Genomic DNA, 25,085 nt, shown 5'->3' on the forward strand with positions numbered 1-25,085 from the left:
CAGCACAACAACAACTACACTTGAGGGGTCAGGATGACAGGCGACATGGAAGTGACTGACAAAGGCCTACCCCATGCCTTTGTGCTTTAACAAGTCCTAAAGCCTGTGAAGTACAGATTGCAGGGTGGTCTGGCCCGGTGGTTGAAGAGACCATTGACACGTCAAATATGTACTGCCTCTTTAATTCCCTAATGACACGTCTTGCTCTTTCACGTGAACATTTTAGCACACTGATTTGAGAACCAAATGAAGAGCTATCTTTTGTTTCCAAATGGTTTTGGACAAACTCTCAATATAAAAATGAAATCTAGTTTTCTAATATTTTGTAACAAAAACATACAAAAGAAAATTTAAACAACATTAAAATAACTTCTTACATTACATTTCTAGGAGTCATAGTTGATGAACAATGAACATAGACATATCATATTGAGGTTGAAATCAGTGATATCTGAGTAGAGTTTGTTTATAGATTCTTGTATTTAAACTTTTTATTCCAGCGTAATGATTTATCCTCATAGTATGTATTGTGATGCCACATGTCCCACTTATCTCTATAAGATCCAAAATACATTTTTGAGTGATTAGCTTTGCTAAAAGATGCGATTCATCTGCTCCTCTCTCTAGAAAATATAAACTTTGCTTTTAATGTGAACATATACCAGACTTGTGTATTTGTGTATAAATATGTACACATGATTTATGACTTGCCTTGCATGTGTAATGTCTTCCTCAGATATTCACTCATATTCCACAAGACACTCAAAAGACTTTTATCTTCTGTATTGTCAGACTTCCCTTAATCAATATTCATTGAAATACAATAGAGCAACCTACTTCCATCACTACAATCAACATCTACATTATCGATATTCATAAAACATCTGAATAGGACTTAAATTTGCAAAGATTTATAACACTTCAAGGTTTTCATTGTAATGCATCTCAACTTGAAAACATAAACTTCTGTTTAAATTGTGCATTTCTATCTATTTTTGTATTAATGCTTTGTCTCAAAACTTTGATGAATTATGCAATCTTTGTTTTTATCTTTTTATCCCTTTTCTTTTTTAAGTATGCCTATCAATATCCTATATAGGGTGTATCTCCTAAGGCTTCTAACCTCCTCCACACAATGTTCAAACTGTTTCTAAAATTCTTACTGTCTTTACGAGTATATGTGCAAATAAATAAATCTGATTTGGCCCTCGGCTCCTGACAGCTGCAGGGTTGTGGTATAATATTTGAACTTTCACTCTGAATTCCTTCCTTGCGATAGAGGGGAGTGTGTATTAGTCATTAATCAAGCATTCCTTTATTTTCAATGGTCTGGATTACAATTCTGAAAAAAGTACTTGTGCATACCCCCTATCCAAATCCATGGGAGTACGTGACAAATTCAGCCCGACATGACATTAGGAAATTTGACGCAGCTGACCTAACTCCATCAGTGGACGGTCAACATAAATATGTGGAGTCAGAAAGGGTCAAATGCCGACCGCTTCCTCGTTCAGTAGAGAATAAGCTTACCCAGAAAGACACAAAAATAAAAGTATCAACTGGTTGCTCACATTCTCTGTATAATTCCTGCCTATCTGGTACAGTATTTGTGGTTGACACTGTCTAAATTAAAACATTAATGCTAAGCAAAGCATACAATAACAAAAATTACATTCACACAGCACTGAACTTGATTTGGGGAAAATGTGTGGACTCCAAACTGTTCCCTTTACAAACCAAATACCAGTTCAGACATGATAAGCTATAAAATATGTATTATATTGCATGTTCATTTGAAGATTCACACCTTGTTAGCCTTTTCAAATGAACTGAATCAAGTGATTCTATTTGAATGAGCAGAAGAGTAAGTTTGTGTTTTTTGAAGTGTGTCTGCATTTTCTAGGAAAATTACATGAAAGAAAACGTCATTAAAGCAGAGTAATATTTTTTATTTAATCCAAAAAGCAAAACACATTTTCGGTAAATAACAGAGGCCGAGCATTAGTCCGTCATTTGTTCAAGTTTTTATTTCATAATTTCCCCATCCACAAACTCGTCTGTTTCCTGATGTCTCTGCCAGTGACTTATAAAGCACGATATAAATAGGAGAGGGCTTTCTATACCAGTCTATTGGATCAAACAATACACATTACACACAAGGTGCTAAGAATTATTCTTTATTTAGGTAGATTACACAATACAAGCACCTGCACACATGCACAGGGGTTTATACAGAGGTGAAAAAACAAAAATAAAGAGGAAAATGTGAGAAAAAAATATTTTTTAAGGTATAACTTACTTTGTCAGTGGTTTTTAAAATACAGTATTCTGTTCCTCTTTGGTGTGTAAATATCTCCCATGGATTTTTAGGTTCTGGGTTTCCTGTATTGCTGTTGAACATTGGCCTTACATGGGTGCTTTTTTTAATTTATAAATAAAAGTAGTAGGGAATTTTCAACAGAATGTAGTGACTGTGTTAATATTAGTCACTAATTAGTGGTTAATAATTACTTCAAAGAAAATAAAGAGTAAAGATCAGTAATTGACTGAGAGCTTGTGTTTTGTTGGCAAACAGCTGTAAAACACATGCATTTAATAAAGATATAAAATACATCCTTTACTAGTATCATACTATTCGATGGCAGGAAATAACACCTGAGTGTTGTTCCTTTTTCACAACCCTCTAGTGAACCATAGAGGAAGTGTGCTGTGTGATGTATTTCCTTGATAATCTTCCTTGATTATCTAGCTAGCATACATGTCTCATTGCCATTAAATTCCTGTAACTCACGAGGTTTCATTCATTAAGCTGCATGCATCCCCCTTCTTTTCCAACCCTTCCCCCATTTTACTGCCTGGCAGTATTTGGAAGAGAAATGGACGACTTCCCCACCAAACGGCTCCCAGAGAGAGTGGGTGTGTTAGCTAGACATGTTGTTACACAATAACGACAAAGTGATAACAAGCGAGGCCGACGAGAACACACAGAATTACTAAAGCTAGCTGTATGATTTAATAAAAACTAGCTGCAACGGTTACGTCGGCTGTATATGCCCCTCGAACACGGGAGCCATATTCTACATCCGCAGCTACAAATACAGAAAAATAGAACTGGAATTGCGTTGTATTAACCCGCAACAGACTTTAAACTAGGTATGTATAGGCCTGTAATTATTAAATCGTGATAATTGTCATTTAGCTACAAACTAACAGCCATTCTGCAGCAATGTGTCCTCTCCTACAGCAGGCTGCCATTTCCACCTCCCCTCCACAGTGGCGTGCGTGAAACAAACACACCACTTGTATACTTCCGCAGAGGGCTTGCGCTTTTTCTTTTGAGGGGGAGGGGGATTTAAACAAACATGCCTGCACAACCGTCCAACCGCCACTAAAATTCACGCCGAGTGATAGTCAGAACAGGAATATCTCGGTGGTTTGTTCTTTGCGTGAGGAAGACGGTGTTTTGCGGTGTAAACCGTTTAGCGCGCACTAATTGTCGCTTCGCGGAGAAATACTCGACGCAGCCGGGACTTTGTGTGAGCGGAGCTGAATGGAGGCAGCCTCTTCCTGGTGGATAAACAGTGACAGCTACAGGGCAGCCACCTAGACCCACCACACAGGCTCTGGCGCTGCCCTGGCAAACAACACCAAAATGGCTTCAGACAGTACACAGATCGCGCAGTTGACTTCTGGTGAGTAAAGGAGATCGGAAAATGTGTCATGGTTGTTGTAATATCCCCCAATTTCCTCGGTGCCCTCTTCTAACGCAGCTCCCGTCCTCTTCTCCCCCTCCAACCATACTAGAACTGTACTTCCTAATAGCCCGATTTCTAGAAGCTGGACCGTGTCAAAAAGCAGCCGAGGTTGGTGTTTTTGCATTTTAGGATAATTTATAATATGTCCGAAATTGTCATGGGGTTTAATTTTGTATTTTTATCCTATTTTCAGACCCTGATAAGGGAGGTGGAGGAGAAGGAGGTAAGCAGTCAGCAATACGAGAGAGATGCTTCTCTCTGCACTGTACTTTGTGATGTTGCTTTTACTCTGATTTATCATTTACTGCTTTCAAACATCACTCGATACATTTATAACCTGGATGATTACAGTCGACACTATTTTTCCTTCTCAGCTGCTACCCATAAGGCTGGACTGGACAGGACAGGAACACCCCGGGACGTACGAAAATTTGGTAAGGGAGCTCTATAACTGAGGAAAAAGTTTTTAGAGAGCAAAATAAAAATTGAATTTCCCGCAATTTTTAAATCAGGTGGTAAAGAAAAAACTGTAAAGGACTTTGCAGGGCGAGCTGGCTGCTGGTCGGGGCCGTTCTGGGGCACCAAGGGGTCGGGTCCCAGCCTCCTGTGCACCCTGGTGTGCGAGTTTGGTGCCATGCATGTGCAAAAGGTTGTAATAGTTGTTGAAAAATGTGTGTGAAATGTTGATACGTCATGAGTGTTGTGGTGTAGGAGCGCCAGGATCCGGAGGAGGGACTCCCTGCGCCACAAGCCAGAGAGAGATGGAGGCGCTCTTGTCCTGCAAGAACCATAATGTGTGTGCATGGGTTGAAAACACACAGGGGGCAAGAGTTAGAAAACAGGAGTTTTGGAGGAGAATATAAACTGTTTATTTAGCTAAACTGGAGTTACAGCGACCCATTTGAGGGTAGGCTGCTGCCCGGGTTGTTGTGGAGGCATTTTTGGAGAGCAGTTTCTTGGGGGATTGTGGTGCAAGCTCGGATGGAAGAGAAGAGTTGAGTTTATGTGAAGATGCGAGGTAATGTTGAGCGGATATTTTATACTCGCTCTATTAATTGTAGTGCTAATTGTCATGTAAACAAACAGGGCTCGCCTGAAAGCGCCGTTTACGCATGGGGGCGTGGAGAGAATTAATCATCGCTTACATATTTATTTCCTCGCCAGTCTGCTGGAAGTGTGGACCCCCACTTGTTTTTGCTATTTTATTTGATTGAAGTTTTATTTTAATATTAATATAAAATAATGACCTATGGCCTATTTAATCCGCCATATTTGATGGATTCGTCCTCTTTCATACACACACAGATGGACATCCGAGACGAGATCGCGTGAAGTGTAGATTCAGCGGGGTGTACATTTATACGTTTAACAGATTATTGACAGTCTTTCTGGCTGCCTGTGTGTTTTTTTCCTCTCTCTTCCTGCTTGGCTCATTCGGCTCTCCGTTCCTCCTCCTCCTCCCATTCCCAGCCGTTCAGCCTGCCTCCTGTCTATTGTGCATAATTTTCTTCTATTAGAAAAAAACATACTGCGGATGGTTTTTAATTATTAGACCAAATAGAAACGTTGTGTTTTAGATGCAGGGGCTTAGGATCAAGGCTGGATATGTTTTTGTCGGCGGTTGTAAGGTTGATGTCTGCGCTGGTACAAAAGGGTGTTGGGCAACAATGATGAATCAACGTTGGCTTCAATGATATTGTAATCATTAACGATATTAATTGTAGCTAATTAATTAACGTGGATTAATTAGATGTATCATTATTTTAATTTTGCATATGGAATTAATCAGGAACACAATATCAACAAATATCGAAGCTATATTTGAATGAAAAGCAGCCGGTTATCATTATAACCATTTTTACATCAGTTAATTGTAGCTGTTTACCTTTAATGATGAGTGGATTTCAACAATGGCTTTTTTTCAATTATTAGAGCTATATGTTGATGAGAATAATATCTTGAGTAAGTTATTGATTTTTGAACAGTGTATTGAAATGTAAGGTGATGATTGTACAGAACTTGCAGTCATGTGTAATGGGGCCATGTGCTTTCTGGTGGTGCTGTTGTGACTGGGGGAGTGTTATCTTGTACCCTTAAGAAGCAAGTAAAATGGAGCAAATTGTTATCTCCGTTGGTGTGTGTGTGTGTGTGTGTGTGTGTGTGTGTGTGTGTGTGTGTGTGTGTGTGTGTGTGTGTGTGTGTGTGTGTCTCGTGGCTCTGCATTTACCTGAGAAGGGCTTGAGGGCTGATATGTGCTTAGAAACACTGATCACGTATCCGAACCAGCAACGATGTTGAAAGCAATTAAGGGGTCATTAATTGTGTGTGTGTGTGTGTGTGTGTGTGTGTGTGTGTGTGTGTGTGTGTGTGGAGTAATTGTATAATTTCAGGCTTATTTGACCCCGTTCAGATATTTAAATGAGATGTGTCTGAAACAAAGCTGATTACTGCAAGTCTGATTTAAATGAATACATTTAAAATAACCTGCATCCAGAAATAAAACACAGTGCTGCTGCATATTTATCTCCTGTGGTGTATCGCTGCTATTCTACTCACTCAGGTGTGTGTGTTTCTTCAGACTCAGGCCATGCAGGAGTGTCCCCATGTGGTATCAGAGACGCACTGTGTTTATAACAGCGTGGCTTTCATTCTGCTTCATAATGGCGTTGTATGCCACACCCCCCTCCTCGCTGTTTTACTACACTGCATGTGAACTGCCTCCATGTCCTTTTAAAAGACAAACACTTCAACTCAATGTCAGCTTTTGTTTTATTGCAGATGCCATTTTACCTTTCTTCATTTTGTGATTTCGATATTTAATAATTAATCATTTTGTCAGAGAGCTTGTCATGTATTTATAATGATGTTTTTAGCACTGTGAGAGTGAATGGGTCAATATTTTATGTATTTTGTCCTTATTAGCCATCCTCTCTTTATGTTAAAACCCTCACAGAATAGTCATTTATTAGATTTTTTAAAAAGGGCATCTTTACTTTTGAAATTCTCAGCAAACCAGCAGGCATCCGGGGCAGTGACCTTGTTTTTATTCTCCGCAAATCTTTGTGTGTGCTTAAGAGTTTTAAAACGAAATGGACTCAAGTCAAAGAACAAACCTTTTTTGTTTACAGTCGATCGTAAATACCTAATTATACAGTTTTGCCTAGCCAGTGTGATGTTTTGCAATAGAGTAGGACCTTTGAAAATTGCTTTTTATTTAGTTGTATGTGTAATGATGTGGTGAATCTTTCTAAGGTTTTCTTTTCCTTGTACCAAGAAATGTAGCGCTAGTACGAGTTTAATGTCTTGACACATTTCTTTCAGTGTTTCTTTCTACTATACCTCCCCGCTCCCCTCTGACTGGTGTTCTGTCATTTACCGGTCTGAATACAAGCTGAGCTAAGTGTGTGTGTGTGTGTGTGTGTGTGTGTGTGTGTGTGTGTGTGTGTTCAGGTGAAGCTACACCGGCACATCAGTCCCGACCACCTGCTGCAGGTCTGCTCCAGAGTTTGTCCGCTGCTCGAGACGGAGGTCCCTGCCAGCGTGCCTGGACTCAACAGCCTGCTGGGGGCTGGCCGGCAGAATCTGCTCCGCACCAGCAAGAGTGAGTGCATACATAGCACATGTGCACAAGCTACTTTAATATGCAAACATACACAGTCAGGCTACTACATCTCTCTGCGTGTTCATGCAGACTAACAGACCTCATGTAAATACATTCTCTGTATTTTGTCCTCGTGCTTATGCAAATATAAGTGCATGCATACAGAACAGGATCACTTGGAGGAGCCATAATACAAACTGTATACAGGGTTTCTGTGTCCTTCAAAAGTCTGAAATAAGTGTCTGAAATTTAGGCATAGAAAGGTAAAATAATAATAATAAAATAAATGTTTTAATGTTTTAAAATGAACTGCAAATAAGAGGGTAACGAAATGAATTTTGCTCGGAGGGAGTACGGAACCCCGGTCAGAGTGAAGCACATCATTAAGCGCTTCACTATCTCTCTGGTGACTGTCATGCAGCTTCTTAAAATTTTTAAGAAGAATTAAAATTTAGATTTAGCTAGATTTAGACTTAGTTATATATAACTATTAAATCATTTAAACATGTCAACAAATTAATGCAATTATTTATAATTATTTATAACAGTCTGTATTTTTACATTTGTATTTATAATGTACAGCCTTTATCGCTTATTTTAATTTTATTTGTACTTAATTTGTAATGGAGGGAGGGGGGGATGTGTAATGTTAATAAATGTATAATGTCTTTTAAGCTACGGGATGCCTAAATTTCCCTTGGGATGAATAAAGTATCTATCTGTCTGTCTGTCTGTCTATTTATCTGTCTGTCTGTCTGTCTGTCTGTCTGTCTGTCTGTCGTCTGTCTGCCTGTCTGTCTCTCTCTCTGTCTGTCTAAAGTAATTTTTAGGAGTCATTTTCCTTCACACTTGTATAACCTGCAAAACACAAATGGTTATTAAATGATGTCATTCTATGTGGTGTTAAAAGGTCTATAAAACAGTTAAATGTAACTTGTTGAAGCCTGCAGAGAGCCTGTGTATAATGTGCGTGCCTGCGTGTCTTCATGCATCTCTTTTGTGTTCATCTTTCTCCAGGCTGCAAGCATGTCGTGTGGAAGGGCTCAGCGCTGGCTGCGCTGCACTGTGGACGACCACCAGAGCCGCCTGTTATCTATGGGAGCCCACCTAATATTGGTAAATAAAACACATGGCAAAATATGACATTCATCTAGTTTCACTCGTAGTTTAAGATATTCAGTGTATGAGTGAGATCTTACATACTGTACTGTATCATTGCTCGCCAAGGTCTTTATGCCAGTAGTGTTTAACAGCGGTGAAAATAGGCCTCAGAATCACAGTGTATTTCTGGACATTGTCGTGGCCCCTTTTCATGTTCCTTGAAGAATCTTCTATTAAATGAGTGTGTTTTCAATTGATTTGACTTCTTTACATATGACCATGTCCTCACCGGTGTCTGTCTTTTCTCGCCATCCAGTCGAGACGAGCTTCGGCCGTCGACTGAACGGCTCCTACCGTCTCCGGCAGCTGGTGCCCACGGTCGTGTACCTGCACATGAAGATGCACAAGAGGATCCTGGGACACCTGTCGTCCGTGTACTGCGTCACCTTCGACAGGACGGGGCGACGCATCTTCACGGTAAGGCTGCAGTCTGTGCGTGCGGTGTGTTGTATGTTGACCTCAGCTGGGAAATGTCTTGCTGCTTGTGACGACTCTGCGGGTGTGCACCGGTGTTTAAGGAGCCTATTGAAAGTGATTTCCTTCAGTCACCCTGACCGAGGGTAATGTATGGTTGTGTGGTCCGGTGCTGCAAAAAAAGATATAAAAAAGTGGAGAGAGATTAGCTCTTCACTGCTCTTTTAAAAATAAAGGGGCAAAGATGCACCACAGCCTGGCATGGCACTGAAATTAACTTCCAGTCTTCTCATATTTTCCACAAATGCAATCGTAGATGGTAAACCAGACTTCTTTCTTCCAACTTGTGCAGACTGATGCATAATCATCGTACCACACAGCTCACCATCTGTCATCTTGTACTTCCTCTACTATACACATTGAACAAATAAGAAGCACATATCTATTTAAAAAAACACAAACTAGTGACAGGGACCACACAAGAAGAACTAGTCGATTTGATTCCAGGTCATTTAGCAGACGCTCTTATCCAGAGCGACTTACAGTGAACTAAGTACAGGGACAGGCTCCCTGGAGCAACTCAGGGTTAAGAACCTTGCTCAGGGGTACAATGGTGGCACTCCCGACCTTCTAGTGTTTAGTGTTTTGTTTGGAAGGCCTACCGCTAGACCACTAGGCCATCACCACCACTTTTAATGAATTGTTTAAATTGATATGAGGTCATTTGTATGATGTATGCCTGTTGTTATGTCAGTATGCTGCCAGTATTTGTTTTACTTTATGTGGCTCCCAGGAAACTAATGGGGATCCGAAAAAGAATAAAATATGCAGTAGGTGTGTCATAGGTGACCTCTGGCTATTGAATCTGAGGACAGAAGGATAAACTGAGACGAGGAGATTAAGAGTGGAAGCAGCAGCAGTCTGTAGATTATGTCAGCATAATCTGGGACTAATATGGGACTGCCTCTACTTCACTTAACCTACAATTCAAAGGGGATCTGTTTGTGCATAACAATCTGAGTTTGGTGATGAGATGTTCAATATGATCCATCATGCCAAATACCTAGATATCTACACGATTGCTATCATTCAGCGTGGATAGACTGACTCTTGCTCTGCAAAGAACATGAACTTTGTTTTGCTTGCATTAAGTACTAGTTTACGTTGAGTGCATTTTGAAGAGCACCAACGGTTCAGTGACAGTGTTTTGTCTCGAGTCACCTCTCGCTGTGTGTGTTTGATTGTTACAAGCTGTCACCAAGACGACCAAGTGTCTGTATGTTTCCCTGTTGTAACAGTTCTGTGAGAAGGTAATTACTGTTTACGTTACAGTGGTAGGACGCTTTTACTGAATGACTCACAGTTTTAGGTGGATTACATTTACACATCTTTATTATAATAATCTCGTTTTTCAGAAGGGAAATTCCCCTGGTCTCCTTAATGGAGGAAGTTGACCTTTGCCCTCTGGATGCCCCCCTTGTATGCACGTGCTGTGTTAGCGTCCTTTTTCATGTGGTTGGCTTAGAGCTAGAGCACAGTGTTGAATATTGAACGAACAATGAGATAATGTTGGCTTAATGTTGCCTTCTGTTTGGATCCTTGAGTCAAACACTGCCTGCTGCTATACACCATTTTCAGCTTTCACTTCTTAAATCTCTAAAAATGGCTGGCTGCTGAGAGGGAGGCGAGGGGAGGGGAAGGGGGGGGGGGGGGGGGGTGGTTAGATTGACTCCCTCTGTCTCTCTTTTCCTGTTATCTCTCTTTCTTACACTCACTGCACTCTCGCTTTTTCTCTTTTTCCCCCTCTCCCCCGTCCCTCATCCTGCGCTGCCCCTCCTTTGTTCCTTTCTCTCCCTCCCTCTTCTTGCCATTTCTCATCATAACTGGAGAGAATGTTTCCTCTGAGGCGTTGGCTAAGTGCCAGAATTAAAATTCGTTCTTGGTCTCCCTTACTTTCTCCTTCTCTCTTTTTTCTCTCTCCGCTCGTTTTTTTTCTCTCTCTCTCTCTCTCTCTCTCTCTCTCTCTCTCTCTCTCTCTCTCTCTCTCTCTCTCTCTCTCTCTCTCTCTCTCTCTCTCTCTCTCTCTCTCTCTCTATCTCTATCTCTCTCTCGCTGTCTCCTTTCATCACAAGATCATTTTTATTTATATATTTTCTTATTTTTGGATCTCTTCAGTTTTTTTTTACTCTTGACTGTGCTGCAGTGGAAGACAGATTGATTGATTTATATTATTGAGCCTAAACATTCACTCTGATCATTCGTGATCAACGAGCAAGTGCATGTAGGTTGAGCTAAACAACCGATTGGCAAACAGCCAACATTGATTTGTGTAATATAGTTTTAGAAATGTCTGCGAGCTCATTATCACGGCCATTGGGAAGGACAAATCAGACGAGCTGGTATGCAATATTTGTCCCTGTGTGATAGTAGCTAACATAACTTCACATCTATAGGGAGAGGGAAAGTTTGTGTCAAGTCTCTGCTGCTGAATCAGACCCGACTGCAACAGCTGTAATTTGTCCTTGAGCTTTTTTTTATATCTCTAAGGGAGCCTTCGCTGTTTTGATCAGTCCACATAAAATATCAGCTCCAGTCAGACTATGTTCTGCTACTGATTATGATTTATTCAAAGGAGGGGGTTGGTGTGTGATCTCACAGTTCCTCTAAAAATCTATGCTGATGCTGATAGTGTTGCCTGTCTTATAAAGTACTTTGCAGATATAAAAGGATGGATATTTCGGCATGCTCTGTCACTCACTAAGCGAGTCTGTCAGTCTGTCTGATATGCAAACTTGATACTTAGGTTCGGAAAATTGTGCGATCACGTTTTATATGTACTTCTAACATTACATCTTTATTCTCAACACTCCTCTGTGTATTTCTGCCCTTTTCACAAGTCACTCATTTATTTACAGCTTTCCAGCAACAATGTTTAAAAAAAATAAATAAAGGTATTAGATCATGTCACACTGCTTTTGCATCTCAGCACTGGTTTCCTATTTGTTTGAAACATTATATAAAAAGAAATGGTAATCAAGGCACAGATGGCTCTGACACAATGTTGAATCACAAACTCTTTAACTCCTTACAAGCTGGATCGCAGCCAGAAGTCCCTATAGGCTGTTTCCATATCTTGATTAAGGGTTGTGCATTTTCAATCCAGATTAAATGCTGTGTTAGAAACGGCCTCCAAGCTACCAAATGTATTATATGCTTGACTTTATCGATTATGGATTATTTATGATTATGGCCTTTTTTTTTTTTAAAGCAAGTGTACTTTTACTTAATTTAATGCACAGATGTACTCTAGTTAAGACAATACAAAGCCTTACAGGTGTAAATATATGAAGAGATAGAAGCCATTATTAAATTGAATAACTAACACTAGTTTGATTTATTGTGCACTCTTTCCCTTGATATATAATCCAACACAATCTGATTATTATTATATCCTCACACATCACAACAACAACACTTACTTACTCTAATGTTAGACACTTCAGATAGCATAACATAATCCTGTGAAGGTTATTACATGATAGTTGCCGTGTTCACATACTGTATCGTCCTTACTGGTAAAAATCTAATTAGTAGCGTGCGTGGAAATGCATATGACGATCAAGTGCCTTGAAACGTTCATTGTCACTTGTTGACTCACTGCAGATTAATCACTTCTATTTTCTGCAGCTGAAGAGCCTCATTCCCTCTTCTGTTTGTGTTCCAAGTTTGTCCGTCTGCTGACAGTCTAAGGCTGCCGTGTGCCCAGATTTATTTGAAGTCTTTTTAAACTTGACATGTTTAATTTGTCTTACTAGAAGTGAAGCAGAGGCAGACATGCCACTTCTCAAACTAAAATACTAGTCTTCACTCACGTCTGATAGCCATATTGGCGTTGCTTTCCTTTATTTTCCAGGGCTCAGACGACTGCCTTGTGAAGATCTGGGGAACAGATGACGGGCGTCTGCTGGCGACACTGCGCGGCCACGCCGCTGAGATTTCTGACATGACCGTCAGCTACGAGAACACCATGATCGCTGCAGGGTCCTGTGACAAGACTATAAGGGTGTGGTGCTTACAGACCTGCGCCCCTCTGGCCGTCCTGGAGGGACACGCTGCCTCGATCACCTCGCTGCAGGTATGAGGACGCTCAGACTGTGTTTGAAATTGAAAGCCATTCATTTTTTAGTTTGTCTGTAAAGTGTGTATGTATCCGTCACAGGACATTGTAGAAGCTTCCTCCAAACTGCACATTTTAAGCAACTCTGGTTGGACTGAAGTGGCAGCCTAGTCGGTATTTGTCTTGGAATTCTGCCTGCTGATTCATTCTATGCTGCCAAATATGATGAATTCTCTGTAATTGTATTCTTTGTAGAAGGAATAAAGCCACTAAAACAATATTTAGATCATAAAAGAAACTGGAAATAGGTTTTACATGTTAAGTAGAGGAGGTCATGAATAAACCTCTAACTAAAATATGGCATGACTGGCTGATATCCAATATGCAAAGCAAGTATTGGTCTCATGAGCAGACTCATTCTTACAATCAGAAATGTTTATAATGGTGCCTGTCGTTAAAGGATAAGCCAGGCGTTTTTATTATGGATTTCTGTTTTTTGTTGGCGTCCACCTTCCATTACGTCTGTGGCATTGAGCCTCAAGCTGTTTATTCCTACTGAAGATATGAATCTCCAAAAATTATACATAAATATTAGCTTCTTTTTTCTCTCTCCCTGAAACAGCTGGAACAGTGCATTGCCGTTTTTAGCAAGCGCTGCTCAAACAAGAGTAAATAGTGCATTTGTTGGAGACTGATTAATACACGCTAGTGAGTATTTATAGCAGTAGGGTTAGAGTGGGATATACTCAAAATAAGTAGCCATGTTCATTGTTAAAAAGGAACATGTCGTCCAGATCCACAGTGTGGCTCATTCATGGCTTTTGAATAGTTTTAGGACACAGAGGAATAAACTACATTAGGTTTTGGATACACAGGCAACACTTTTCGGTAGGATCAGTTCATTATTGGTTTTAGTCTTTTCATGGGAAGAATATAGAACATTTCAGGATTTATACTTTGATCACAAAGTGTTTGGTGTAGCCTCGAGGTTACCTGTTAAATACACCTGCTTTTATTTGTGCTGTGTTTACATGTGTATCTGGGTGTTTTACGGTTGTATGCTAATCTCTCACATGTCCCGACATGGTTATGGATGCCTTTTAGGCATATGTTGGTTAATTGTCCTTTCTGTTTTTGGCTGTAGTTTCAGCAACGTCTATTACGTTTCCATTTTTCTCAGCTTTAACCTCTAATTGGTTGTCTTTGCAGTTTTCTCCTCTCTGTTGTGGCTCAAAGCGCTACCTGTCATCTACCGGAGGTGACGGCACCATCTGCTTCTGGCAGTGGGACGCACGCACGCTCAAGTTTGGGTGAGAAACACAGACACAGTACACACAGTACACACAGTGCGCACGAGTCTTACCTGCACAAATGGTGTTCACACCTTCTACATCGACATACTGTTGAGCATTTTGCTAAAATGTCATTCTTTTTTTCATATTTGTGTTTGTTTGTCACATGGATACATGTTACTGTTTATTGTAATGTGTGTTATCTTGATGTTCTGGATAGCCTTGCCTTATGCAGAACATTCTTTAACACTATGGATCGAAACTACACAATGATTTAGGATGATTTGTGCATACGGTCAATTTCAACTTCCATTTTCTGTGTGTGTGTGTGTGTGTGTGTGTGTGTGTGTGTGTGTGTGTGTGTCTGTGTGTCTCTGTGTGTGTGTGTGTGTGTGTGTGTGTGTGTGTGTGTGTGTGTGTGTGTTTTCAGTCAGAGGCCCAATAAATTCACAGAGCGTTCCAGGCCTGGAGTCCAGATGATATGCTCCTCCTTCAGCGCAGGTGAGCGCCGCTCGTTCTTGATTCTTACGCATTCTTCGAGAACACCAGAGGGGAAACAGCAGCTGCAAAATTGTGCACGATTAGCCCAGATTATCTGAAGAACTAGCACAGCACACAGCCTCACTCAAGTGGGGCTGCTGCTTTTCACTAAAAGTGGGATAAGTGTGCTTCACTAGGAGTGTGCTTCTGTTAGACACTATTTGACCATGAATAAAGTTTATTTTGTTTGCCCCACAAATACAAGATGAGTTTTTGTTTCACCAGTTCGATCCTTGAAGTGTATATTACATTTTCTTTTCAAGTATTGAGATATATTCATTGTGTTACTCTGACCCTGTATGTGTGTGTGTGTGTGTGTGTGTGTGTGTCCAGGTGGAATGTTCCTAGCCACAGGAAGCACGGACCACATCATTAGGGTGTACTACTTTGGGTCAGGCCAACCGGAGAAGATCTCCGAACTTGAGTCCCATACAGTGAGTCAACACAGTGCTTTTTATTTTATTTTACATTTTTAGAAAAATGGTGCCGCAATGTAACGATGAGGGATTAGTCATCTTTCTCCGTAAAAACGAGCAAACTCCAAAAACTGAGGAAGATGGTGATATGCAGTCGAAAGCTCTGGAAGGAGCTAATAAGTTGACCATGGGTCTTTGTCAGAAACATGATTTAATTGTAACACTCACAAAACTCACTCGTAAAGTATAAAATGTTAAACAATTCAACTTCCCCAGTTGTGTCAGATGTAAACCGTCAAACATTGGAAATGTTATCCTTTAACTTTGTTGTTGTCATCTATCGTGGTTATTTGCATAAAAGCAAACAATTCAAATGATTAGGAAATACATTTTATTTTTTTTATTTTAATATTTGCTTTATTTAAAAATGAATCATAACATCACTAGTTTTAATGATGTATTATAAGCTGCTGAGAGCTCATGTTAGGAAGTTTAACAGGTCATAATTCTCTCTAATGTCTGTTTTATAACTGCGGTCCGTTACACTACTAGTAATACACAATACAGTTGTCGTGATTTGTTAGTAGAGGGAATGCTTGTTACCCGTTGCGTGTTTTGACTTGACTTGACTCCTGAATTTCTTTCCGCCCAGGACAAAGTCGACAGCATCCAATTTTCACATTGCAGTGACAGGTAGGTTCACACTGTCGGTGTGTACACGTGTGTGTGTGAGCTTCATAATAGGTGTAGTCAATTTTTGTGTGTGCTCCGCTGTTTGTTTATATGGAACCTTTGGGTGTTGTAATGTGACTTGATGGTGTTAGCAGAAACACCATCTTTACTTACTCTCTGATACACGCTCTAATACACTCCCTCTCACACACACACACACACACACACACACACACACACACACACACACACACACACATGCATACACTTGCACATATCATGCACTCTCTGAGTGTTAAATTGCGTGTGTCTATGTGGAGTTTGCAGAAAAACAAGCTCAGCTAATTCCCCTGGGTTGCTGTAATCTCAGCAGCGAAGGAGGTAGAGTGTCTATGCAAAAAGGAGGGGTGAGGGAGCTGGAGAAGGGAGTGGGAGTGGGAGGGGGGCACACACAATTAGTGTATGCTGATGTGCAGATGAAAGTGTTCATTGTATTGCAGAAAGCTGAAATAGAAGTGTTATATTTACAGTTTAGCTGCTGCATGAATCTGTGTTCACAAATCTGTGTGTGTGTGTGTGTGTTGTAGGTTTGTGAGCGGCAGCAGGGATGGTACTGCACGAATCTGGCAGCTGCAGCCTCAGGGCTGGAGGAGCATTCTGCTGGACATGCAGACCAAATTACCCGGGTATGTGTGTGCATGTCTGTCAAAATCTGGCTTCTCCACCAGCGCTGCTGTGCTCAGCTCAGAACTGTGGGTTGGGATGATCCTGCGGGTTATGATGTCACTCTAAATTTGACAAAAATCAATCATGCTGTATACTAAAGTCCCAGACCCACCGTGAGCGAATATTCCCATTGGAAACTATGCACCGTTTTTAAGTGAAAACATCTATTTAGGAATGGTTATTAATGTCCTTTGTACCAGCAGCTTTTCTTGCAATCATTTACAGTATATCTGCATTTAATTATTTATAAGCATAATCTACAGCACATAAATATTTAAGTTAAAGAAAAAACAACACCTGTGGCATAAAGTGTGACACAGTGATTGATTATGACGCTGCTCCCAGACAGAATATAGATTTACGGCAGGCATCAGGCAACAGTGAATGGATGGAGATGACACTGACAGGCTATTTAAGTACGTATAGCCTCAATGAACACAACAAAGAGCAATGACAATACATACAGATTCTTGCATACCCTGGTAATCTAAAAAAATGTTCATTGTTTGGGGTAACGGCACTGCAGTTTAGATATTAAGAATAAAAAGTGAAAAACACTGGGAAAGAGATGAATGGACTTAAATCTTTGTCAGGGCACAAGAAAGTGTTGAAATGTTTTGGATGTACTGTTTTTCACAGTTTACATATTTAAACAGGAACTGGAGATGTTGTGAATAGTGAGCTTTAACAGTAAATAGATAGCTCCTCATTAATGGTGTAAAAAATGATTGATTCATTAGTGTTTTATGGCATTTTAACCATTTTACAATATGTCTTTTATTTGCTCTTTTATGTACTTTTTGTTTATAAAGTAAACCACTTTTGGCCCAAACATGACATCAGTGTATCAACATTTTACCTTCAGAAAGTACAACCCTCCTCCGCTGGAAGACAAGGTAACAAAGCTGAAGGTTACCATGGTAGCATGGGATCGGCATGACGGCACAGTGATCACAGCGGCCAACAATCTGACACTGAAGGTGTGGAACTCCACCACCGGCAGCCTCGTCCACGTCCTGATGGTATGTAGTGATTCGACACGTTCACGTGCAAACAGCGTGCAGCAAACACACATGCACATGTCAAAACACGATATAAAAGTAAACACCTGCAGTTATTTTTTATTTATTTATTATTATTATTAAATTAAAGAAAAAAAGCGATTCACAATAACAACACAACTCTATTTACACATTCCATAACGGAAAAGGAGCACGGAGGAAGTAACATCTCATTCTGCCTGCTCCTTACTCAAAACATAACAATAGATGGTCTGTCAATTACAGTTACTTAGCAACCAATACTTACAGTAACATGAGACAAATATGAATCAAGAGCACTAAAACTTATAGTTTAATTATTCTTTCTTTTTACATTTAAACATTTTAAACATTTTAACTGGAAGATATTTATACAAATCTTGGCCTTTAAATCATTCCGTAGATAATTCCACAGTTTGACACCAACCACTGAAGTATCTGCTGAGACTAATCAGTTCATACTGACGCTTAACATTTCATTTCCTTTTATGGTCCTCTAAACTAAAAGCAAACATTTGTTGCAAATGTTCTGGTTATACTTTTTGCCCCTGTACATAACTAATGTCTCTATTATCTCTCTATCTTAAACATTTCATAAAAAAAAGTGTCATTATTATTATTAAAGGGAAATCTAATTGTTAGCACAGACTGTCAGAAACTCTGCCCAGTGGTGCATTCAAGGATATGGGACATATTGGTAGTTGCCTAAAAAGCATCGTGTTCAAACCCAGGTGAAAAAGAAAGAGAAAATGAGTGTCAGTAAAAACATAATATGAATTTGATTGCGTCTTGCATGTGAGTTTCGGTTGGGTAGCTGATATACACACTCAGCAAAAGAAAGATTAACGTCCATAAGAGACACAAAGGATGCTTAATTTGTTAATACAAAACCACAAGCTTAATCCTTTAACAAACCAACGCCGATGACTTTTTTTTTCGTTTCTTGAAATGTCTTAATCTAGATGTCCGTGTTGTTTAATGACAGGGTCATGAGGATGAGGTGTTTGTCCTGGAGCCACACCCCTTTGATCCAAGAATCCTTTTCTCAGCGGGGCATGATGGGAATTGCATTGTGTGGGATCTGGCCAAAGGAGTCAAGATCCGCTCCTATTTCAACATGGTGAGACTCTTGTACCATGTGCCTCTGTTTGTTTGTCTCATTACCTCTCACTCTTTGTATTCTCTGTGGCTGACTTCACACTGTAGCTGAAAGCTACCCGATCCTGATACGTGTCCTCCTCATGTGACACAGATGTCACGTTTTCTAATGCAGTGAATCAGCAAAAAGATACATGGATTACCATTTCCACAACACATTCTTTCCCTTTCTTTTCTCAGTGTCACTCTTTTTCTCACATTCTCTCACCCGCTGTTCTGTTCTCCCCCTCACTCGTTGCTTTCACTTTCTCTTCTCTTTTCTTTCTTACTTGTCTCACCTCCGAGCTGGCATGTTCTCTGCCATCTAATGCGCTGTGTGTGGCACGAGTCGAGGGTAGAGTGAAATCACGACATATGCCAGAGTACATGTTCACCTAGCTTGTTCATTATCGCAGCCACTGTTGTATTTCCTGCTTGTGTCTCTATGGTTACCAAGGGAGGCATTAATCGCTACTCGGAACAAGCGAGTCACTCAGTGTGCTCGTCGGTCGGCCAAATCTTGGTGTTAATCATAGACAGTGAATTGTGTTGTTTGATGACATAAAGCGTGAAAAGGCCCAAATTTCAGTTTGAACCTTAAAGCGAGACTATGGAAATGTTGCTAAATAGCGGCCCTTGTTGAGGACACAAGGGACTATTACAGGATTATGGTGAAGGCTAAAATAGGCTTTATTAAGAGTAGCACAAGTAGGAAAGAATCATAAAGAGTCAGAGAACTGACTCAGTAATGTCAGTTACACAGCAATGACATGCCATGCAGAGGAATTGAACCCATGTCCCTCTGACGAGGCTGCTTAGCTAACATTAGCCACCATGAGCTACATACCCAGTCCGACTGTAGCAACAAAATGATGATGAATTGAATTCTTTTAACTTTTCATTTACAAGAGGAATAATGTTTTTTTTAAACTGAAATTTAGAATTTCCTTTGGTGGAAGTACACACACATACAGTGTAAAAAAACCCATTTCATGTGGAAGACACTATAAAACACATGATAGCAGTTCAAATTTTTATACAATCCTGACTATGACCATTGATAAAAGGTGTGTTCTTTTTTTATGTACTCTAAACGTTTGAAATTTGCATTATATTTGACCAGATTTCAAAACTTTAGACCAGGGGACCAGACTTTTTTGGCTTGTGAGCTACTTTTAAAATGACCAGGTCCAAGTGATCTACCTGTATTAAAATAACTGTAGGTGTGTGTGGGAGCGAAACAGAGCGGAGGAGGGAATGTGAACCAAGGCAAGAAAAAAAACAAAAAACTTTCACAGGGTTCTGTTGGGGGAATATAATAATATATATTTCTTTTTACGGCACGCGATCTACCCGCACTACACTCGCGATCGATCGGTCGATCGACCTTTTGGGCACCCCTGCTTTAGACCAATCGGAACAAATGTTTTGGCATTTTCTCTTATCATACTAAATATAGTCTTTGGGCACACATGTGTTCATGGAGCCACGCATTGAAGCCAGTTTAAGCAGAGTTGCACTGCTTCTTGTGTAGCATGATCAACTTACTGCATCATGTATCCAACACGACGATCTGAAGCTGACACGCACTGCTCAGTCTTACAAACACAGTTTCATCAGCGCTGCTACTACCGCAGCCCTTACATGACCTTTTGATGCCACCATTCAACAGCTTCTACAGTTGCCTGTCCATCCGTTGGCTAAAAGCAGCACATGCACCTTTCCTGCATAGAGCAAAGTAGGATGATTGAAAGTGCAGTGCTTCAGGTTCATCTTAGTTTAGTGCTTTAGCAGAGTCTTTGACTGAATAAGGGACAAAGACACAAAGAAAACTCTTAAGAAATGTTTTCATCTTGTGATTGAATGGAGCTTTTGTGAGAGTGAAGGGAAAGCCTGAGAACAAATTAAAGGCAGCGGTCGACAGTTTGGGTTTTGTCTCTTTCTGTTAATGAACTTTCAGGTTCTGCAGGTGGTGCTTTGTTTTGTAATAGAGGATATCACCGCCCTTGTTGTCCATCAATGTACTTATGTCACTATTGCCATTTTCATGTTTAAGTACAATATTATAGTGTCATACACGTGGCTTATTCATTTGATTTTGTGTACTAGACATTTTGAGTTGAATGTGCCCATGCCACACACCTCCAGGTAGTTTAATACTGTGAATTACACTTATTTCCCTATCTCCACCTCTCTCTCTCTCTCTGTGTGGATAGATCGAGGGCCAAGGTCACGGAGCGTTGTTTGACTGCAAATGTAGTCCAGATGGGCAACATTTTGCAGCCACCGACTCCCATGGACACCTGCTCATCTTTGGCTTTGGCTCCAGTAGCAGATATGACAAGGTAAGACTCACTCTTTATTCTTTGATAGGACTCTTAATTGATTTTCCCTTCCTCAACCCCTGGCTCCTAAACTTAAACAAGTGGATAAGTGAACAGACAAACAACATATGGTCAAAAATTAAAGGTAAATTCAATTAAAAAAGTAATACAAAATAAGGGAAACATTCATTATCTCAGGGTTCATTTAAGGCTGGCATATTATTAAGAAACAATATAAATAATACAGTCTTACGTGAGAGAGGAGGGCTCACCAGGTCTCAAATAAATTAAATGAGACCAGAAAGATTCCCAAATGTAAACAGCCACAGGCTCACCTTTAATACTCATACACATACCTGTACCTATTATTTAAAAACAACTTAGTAAACAACATAATTGATGTTATCATGAGAAAATACTTCATTGAAAACATGTCGTAACTGTACCTTGTTTACTTTGCTGTGCTTCAGATAGCGGACCAGATGTTCTTCCACACCGACTACCGGCCGCTAATCCGAGACGCCAACAATTACGTGCTGGACGAGCAGACTCAACAGGCGCCACACCTGATGCCCCCTCCCTTCCTTGTGGATGTGGACGGGAACCCCCACCCCCCCAGATACCAGCGGCTGGTGCCTGGCAGGGAGGGCTGCAGGGACGAGCAGCTCATCCCTCAGATGGGGGTCACTTCCTCAGGTACAGAGGCTGCGTGGCCTGAGGGCATGAACTGAGCTGTAGCACGCTTCAGATCAGATCTTTACCTGGAGGTCTTCTGTCAGCTCATCAAAGACACTTTTGTACCTGACAAGAATGTTATCTGTACTCAAATGTGCTTAATGAGAGGCTTGAGCTGAAACTGGCATTGGCAATTAAAACCTGAACTAATAAGGCAGTTTAAAATCCTGTCAGGGATGCAAACAGAAACAGTAGTTTATGAAATGCATCAGAAGTGCACAGCGGAGGCAGGTGGAGGAGGCAAGTGGTGAAAGAGGAATTTCTTTTGAGAGAATATAACTCGATGTGTTCACAGTATATAGAATAGTGTTAAACTAACCTTGCCCTGCTGTCAGCTTTTAAAAAGCCTCCTGTCAATTGAAATAGAAATGAATGCAATAAGGCAATGTGTACATGCAGTTATTATGAGACAGCAGTGCTCTTCTTTATGACTGTTGTTGGACTGAAGCTTGTTTTTTTTAATTGGACCATTTCATCTCTCTGTTTCTCTTCTCTCTTACTCCGTCCCTGTCTGAGTCAGGCCTGAACCAAGTGGTGAGTGAGCAGGCGGTGGACGGTTCCAGTCCTCTGGATACGATGATTCAGAGGCTGCAGCAGGAACAGGACCAAAGACGGGGAACCAATGACATCTCTTCTTCTGCAAACACCAGGTCCAACAGAGGTAAGACTGCGTCATGACAGGAAGGTCATACTGTTGTAGTGTGGGCGGCTTCTCAGTGTGGTTAGAGCTTTTGTTTTCAACTGTCAGATTAACACAGGAAACCTAGAAAGTTCATTAAAACCGCTGTGTCTCAAAGAGTTACTGATCTTTACATAGTACAGCTGGGAACTATCGGCGGGACATTAGCCTTTTGGTCACCTTATCCATCAATGAAACATACAGTAGTTTGAAATCATCCATGGGTCTGTGTCTCATCGCTCCATCCTAACACATTAGCAGATATTATGAGAAGTAATTGCCCGCATGCAGCTGGCTTTACTTAACAGAATGAAACTGCAGCCGTCTTAATAACAAAGTCACAAGTGTCTTTATTGTATGCTTTGTAAATTCCATTAGGTTTAATCATAAAATATCATTAAACTCTTTGTATCTCTTACTCAATGGGTCACTTTTAGAACTGAAACAATCTGTCAACACAAAAATAATTAGTATTAAAAAAAGATAAAAGATAAATGGTTTAAGTCTCTTTTCAGCTTCTTGAAAGGAAACTGAATATATGAGTTTTTAACTGTTGCTCAGTGAAGATTTAAGTCACCTTGGGATTCTGGAAATTATGATGGAAATATTTCACTATTTTCTGACATTTTATAGATGACTGGTCTCTTAAACCAGACAATAATTGGCAGATTAATCGGCAATCAATAAACTTTAGTTGCAGCCGTTTCCCCCATTTATTCTTTATTCAAAATGACTAACTTTTGAGATGATTTGCTGCAATCAAATTTTATTTATATACCCAATATCACAAATTACAAATTTGGCTCGGGGGGGGGGCTTTAGAATGTGTAGAGCATACGAAACCCTCTGTCCTTAGACCCTCTGCCGTACACAAGGGAAAACTCCCCAAAAGAAATCCTCATCCTTCATCAAGTATGTTAACCAATAAGACAACTTTCCCCAGCGCAGGTGTATCATTTAAATGCCGCCGACAAAGCACAATTTATTTCTCTTTCCTTCAGGGTCGGTGGGTTCTCCCACAGAGGTGCACTCTCCGCCCAACGTGGGTCTGCGTCGCAGTGGGCAGATCGAGGGCGTCCGCCAGATGCACAGCAACGCCCCACGCAGCCAGATGGCCACAGAGGGAGACCTGGTGGCCTGGAGCCGCAGGGTGCTGGTCCCCGAGCTGGAGGACGCCTCTGTCAGGTAACACACATTTCACAGAGAGGAACCTGATTTTAGGAGTGATACTGTGAATGCATGTCATGACACACGTGTGTTCTTGTGTAGGAGACAGATAAACTGGCGTGAGGCTAAAGGGGAGGAGGAGATCAATATTTATCAGTCGGAAAGGAGGAGACGTACCATCCACTCTCTCCCCAAGGAGAGCAGGGTACGTGACTGAACACGCACTCATTACCTTTTTTATTCCTGACTTAACGTCTCTCCAGTGTATTTAGAGATTTCTTGTTGAATTATTCTTCAGGTTCATCCGACATCAGAGTCAGTTGACGAGGGGAGGAAGAGCCAGGGTAACCACGGCTACCACACGCGTGCCGCTATGGAGGAGACGAGCCGCCAGAGCGCCGAGGCTGCCGACGACGACGAAAGCGCCTCAGAGGTAGACCCTACACTGTTACTGCCTTGTTGTGGAAAGCCCTTCTTCAATAATAGATCTGTGTTGTAGTTTTCTAAAGAGGTCCTTTCCAATGATTTTCAGTCAGGCAGTCAAATCTTTTCTTTTCTTCTTTTACTCAAAGCATTTTTCCTGTTTTTGTTGGCTCATCTAAGTTGGTATAACTGTTCTACTGTTCAACTGTTGTACTCGTTTCTTTTCTAGTCCAATTTTAAATTGGCCAATTTCACCACAGGCCCTCTATTCAGACTTTGCTAGCATGTTAACCTTTTACTTCCCCCAGGGGCTTTAGCACTATGTACAACAATTATGGACGGCTAGTGCTGTGAAATGTAACATGAATATGAACATGCAGTTTGATTGAATAACACAAGAACATTCCAAGGCCCCTTTCTTTTTACACAATTACAATGCCTTCATTGTAATGGCATAAAAACAAACTCAAACAAAGACATTTTGATTGTTTAAAAGTGCTTTTGGATTTATTTTGGTGATGTTTAGTGTCTACATGTAAGGATATCCAAGAGCGCCTCAAACAAACCCTTCCAGGAAGCACTCCTGACCAAACGTTTTCTAATGTAATTTGATAGATTAGACTCTTTGACCTTTTGCTCTTTGCGTTCTAGTTCCAAAAGGAAACCCTGTCATAACAATATTAAGAGTATAAAGCTGAAACTTTAAAGATGTGGCATTTCTCTACCTTCAAAGCAGTCCAACGCTGTAATGAATCCATGAAAAGTTATTGTCCACTCTTATAACAAGTCTAACAATAAACCATGTCTAGGGTTAGGGTTAAAGTGAGGAGCTCGCTTATCTGTTGATGATGCATACCAAACAGATTAGCTCACAAATGTGACACAC

At 40.6% G+C, this 25,085-nt stretch overlaps 1 protein-coding gene across 2 annotated transcripts in view; it reads left to right on the forward strand.

Annotated features, from left to right (window-relative positions):
- The first annotated feature begins 3,400 nt into the window (after positions 1-3,400).
- The window catches only part of phip (PHIP subunit of CUL4-Ring ligase complex), a 37,240-nt gene continuing 15,555 nt past the window's right edge, over positions 3,401-25,085 (forward strand). The window contains exons 1-21 of one of the 2 annotated variants that reach the window (XM_029462703.1): positions 3,653-3,692; positions 3,805-3,863; positions 3,949-3,978; positions 4,130-4,189; positions 7,206-7,356; positions 8,374-8,472; positions 8,774-8,934; positions 12,845-13,066; positions 14,258-14,358; positions 14,771-14,841; positions 15,214-15,314; positions 15,949-15,989; positions 16,556-16,654; positions 17,560-17,716; positions 18,720-18,854; positions 21,088-21,216; positions 21,666-21,891; positions 22,451-22,591; positions 23,611-23,794; positions 23,879-23,981; positions 24,075-24,209. In XM_029462703.1, the coding sequence (XP_029318563.1) occupies positions 3,653-3,692; positions 3,805-3,863; positions 3,949-3,978; positions 4,130-4,189; positions 7,206-7,356; positions 8,374-8,472; positions 8,774-8,934; positions 12,845-13,066; positions 14,258-14,358; positions 14,771-14,841; positions 15,214-15,314; positions 15,949-15,989; positions 16,556-16,654; positions 17,560-17,716; positions 18,720-18,854; positions 21,088-21,216; positions 21,666-21,891; positions 22,451-22,591; positions 23,611-23,794; positions 23,879-23,981; positions 24,075-24,209 (2,445 nt within the window). Of the gene's footprint in view, positions 3,693-3,804; positions 3,864-3,948; positions 3,979-4,129; positions 4,190-7,205; positions 7,357-8,373; positions 8,473-8,773; positions 8,935-12,844; positions 13,067-14,257; positions 14,359-14,770; positions 14,842-15,213; positions 15,315-15,948; positions 15,990-16,555; positions 16,655-17,559; positions 17,717-18,719; positions 18,855-21,087; positions 21,217-21,665; positions 21,892-22,450; positions 22,592-23,610; positions 23,795-23,878; positions 23,982-24,074; positions 24,210-25,085 lie in introns of both variants that reach the window. The other variant, XM_029462704.1, reaches the window with a different exon arrangement.

Source organism: Cottoperca gobio, chromosome 24 (genome assembly GCF_900634415.1).
Source record: "Cottoperca gobio chromosome 24, fCotGob3.1, whole genome shotgun sequence".
NCBI classification, from domain to species: domain Eukaryota; kingdom Metazoa; phylum Chordata; class Actinopteri; order Perciformes; family Bovichtidae; genus Cottoperca; species Cottoperca gobio.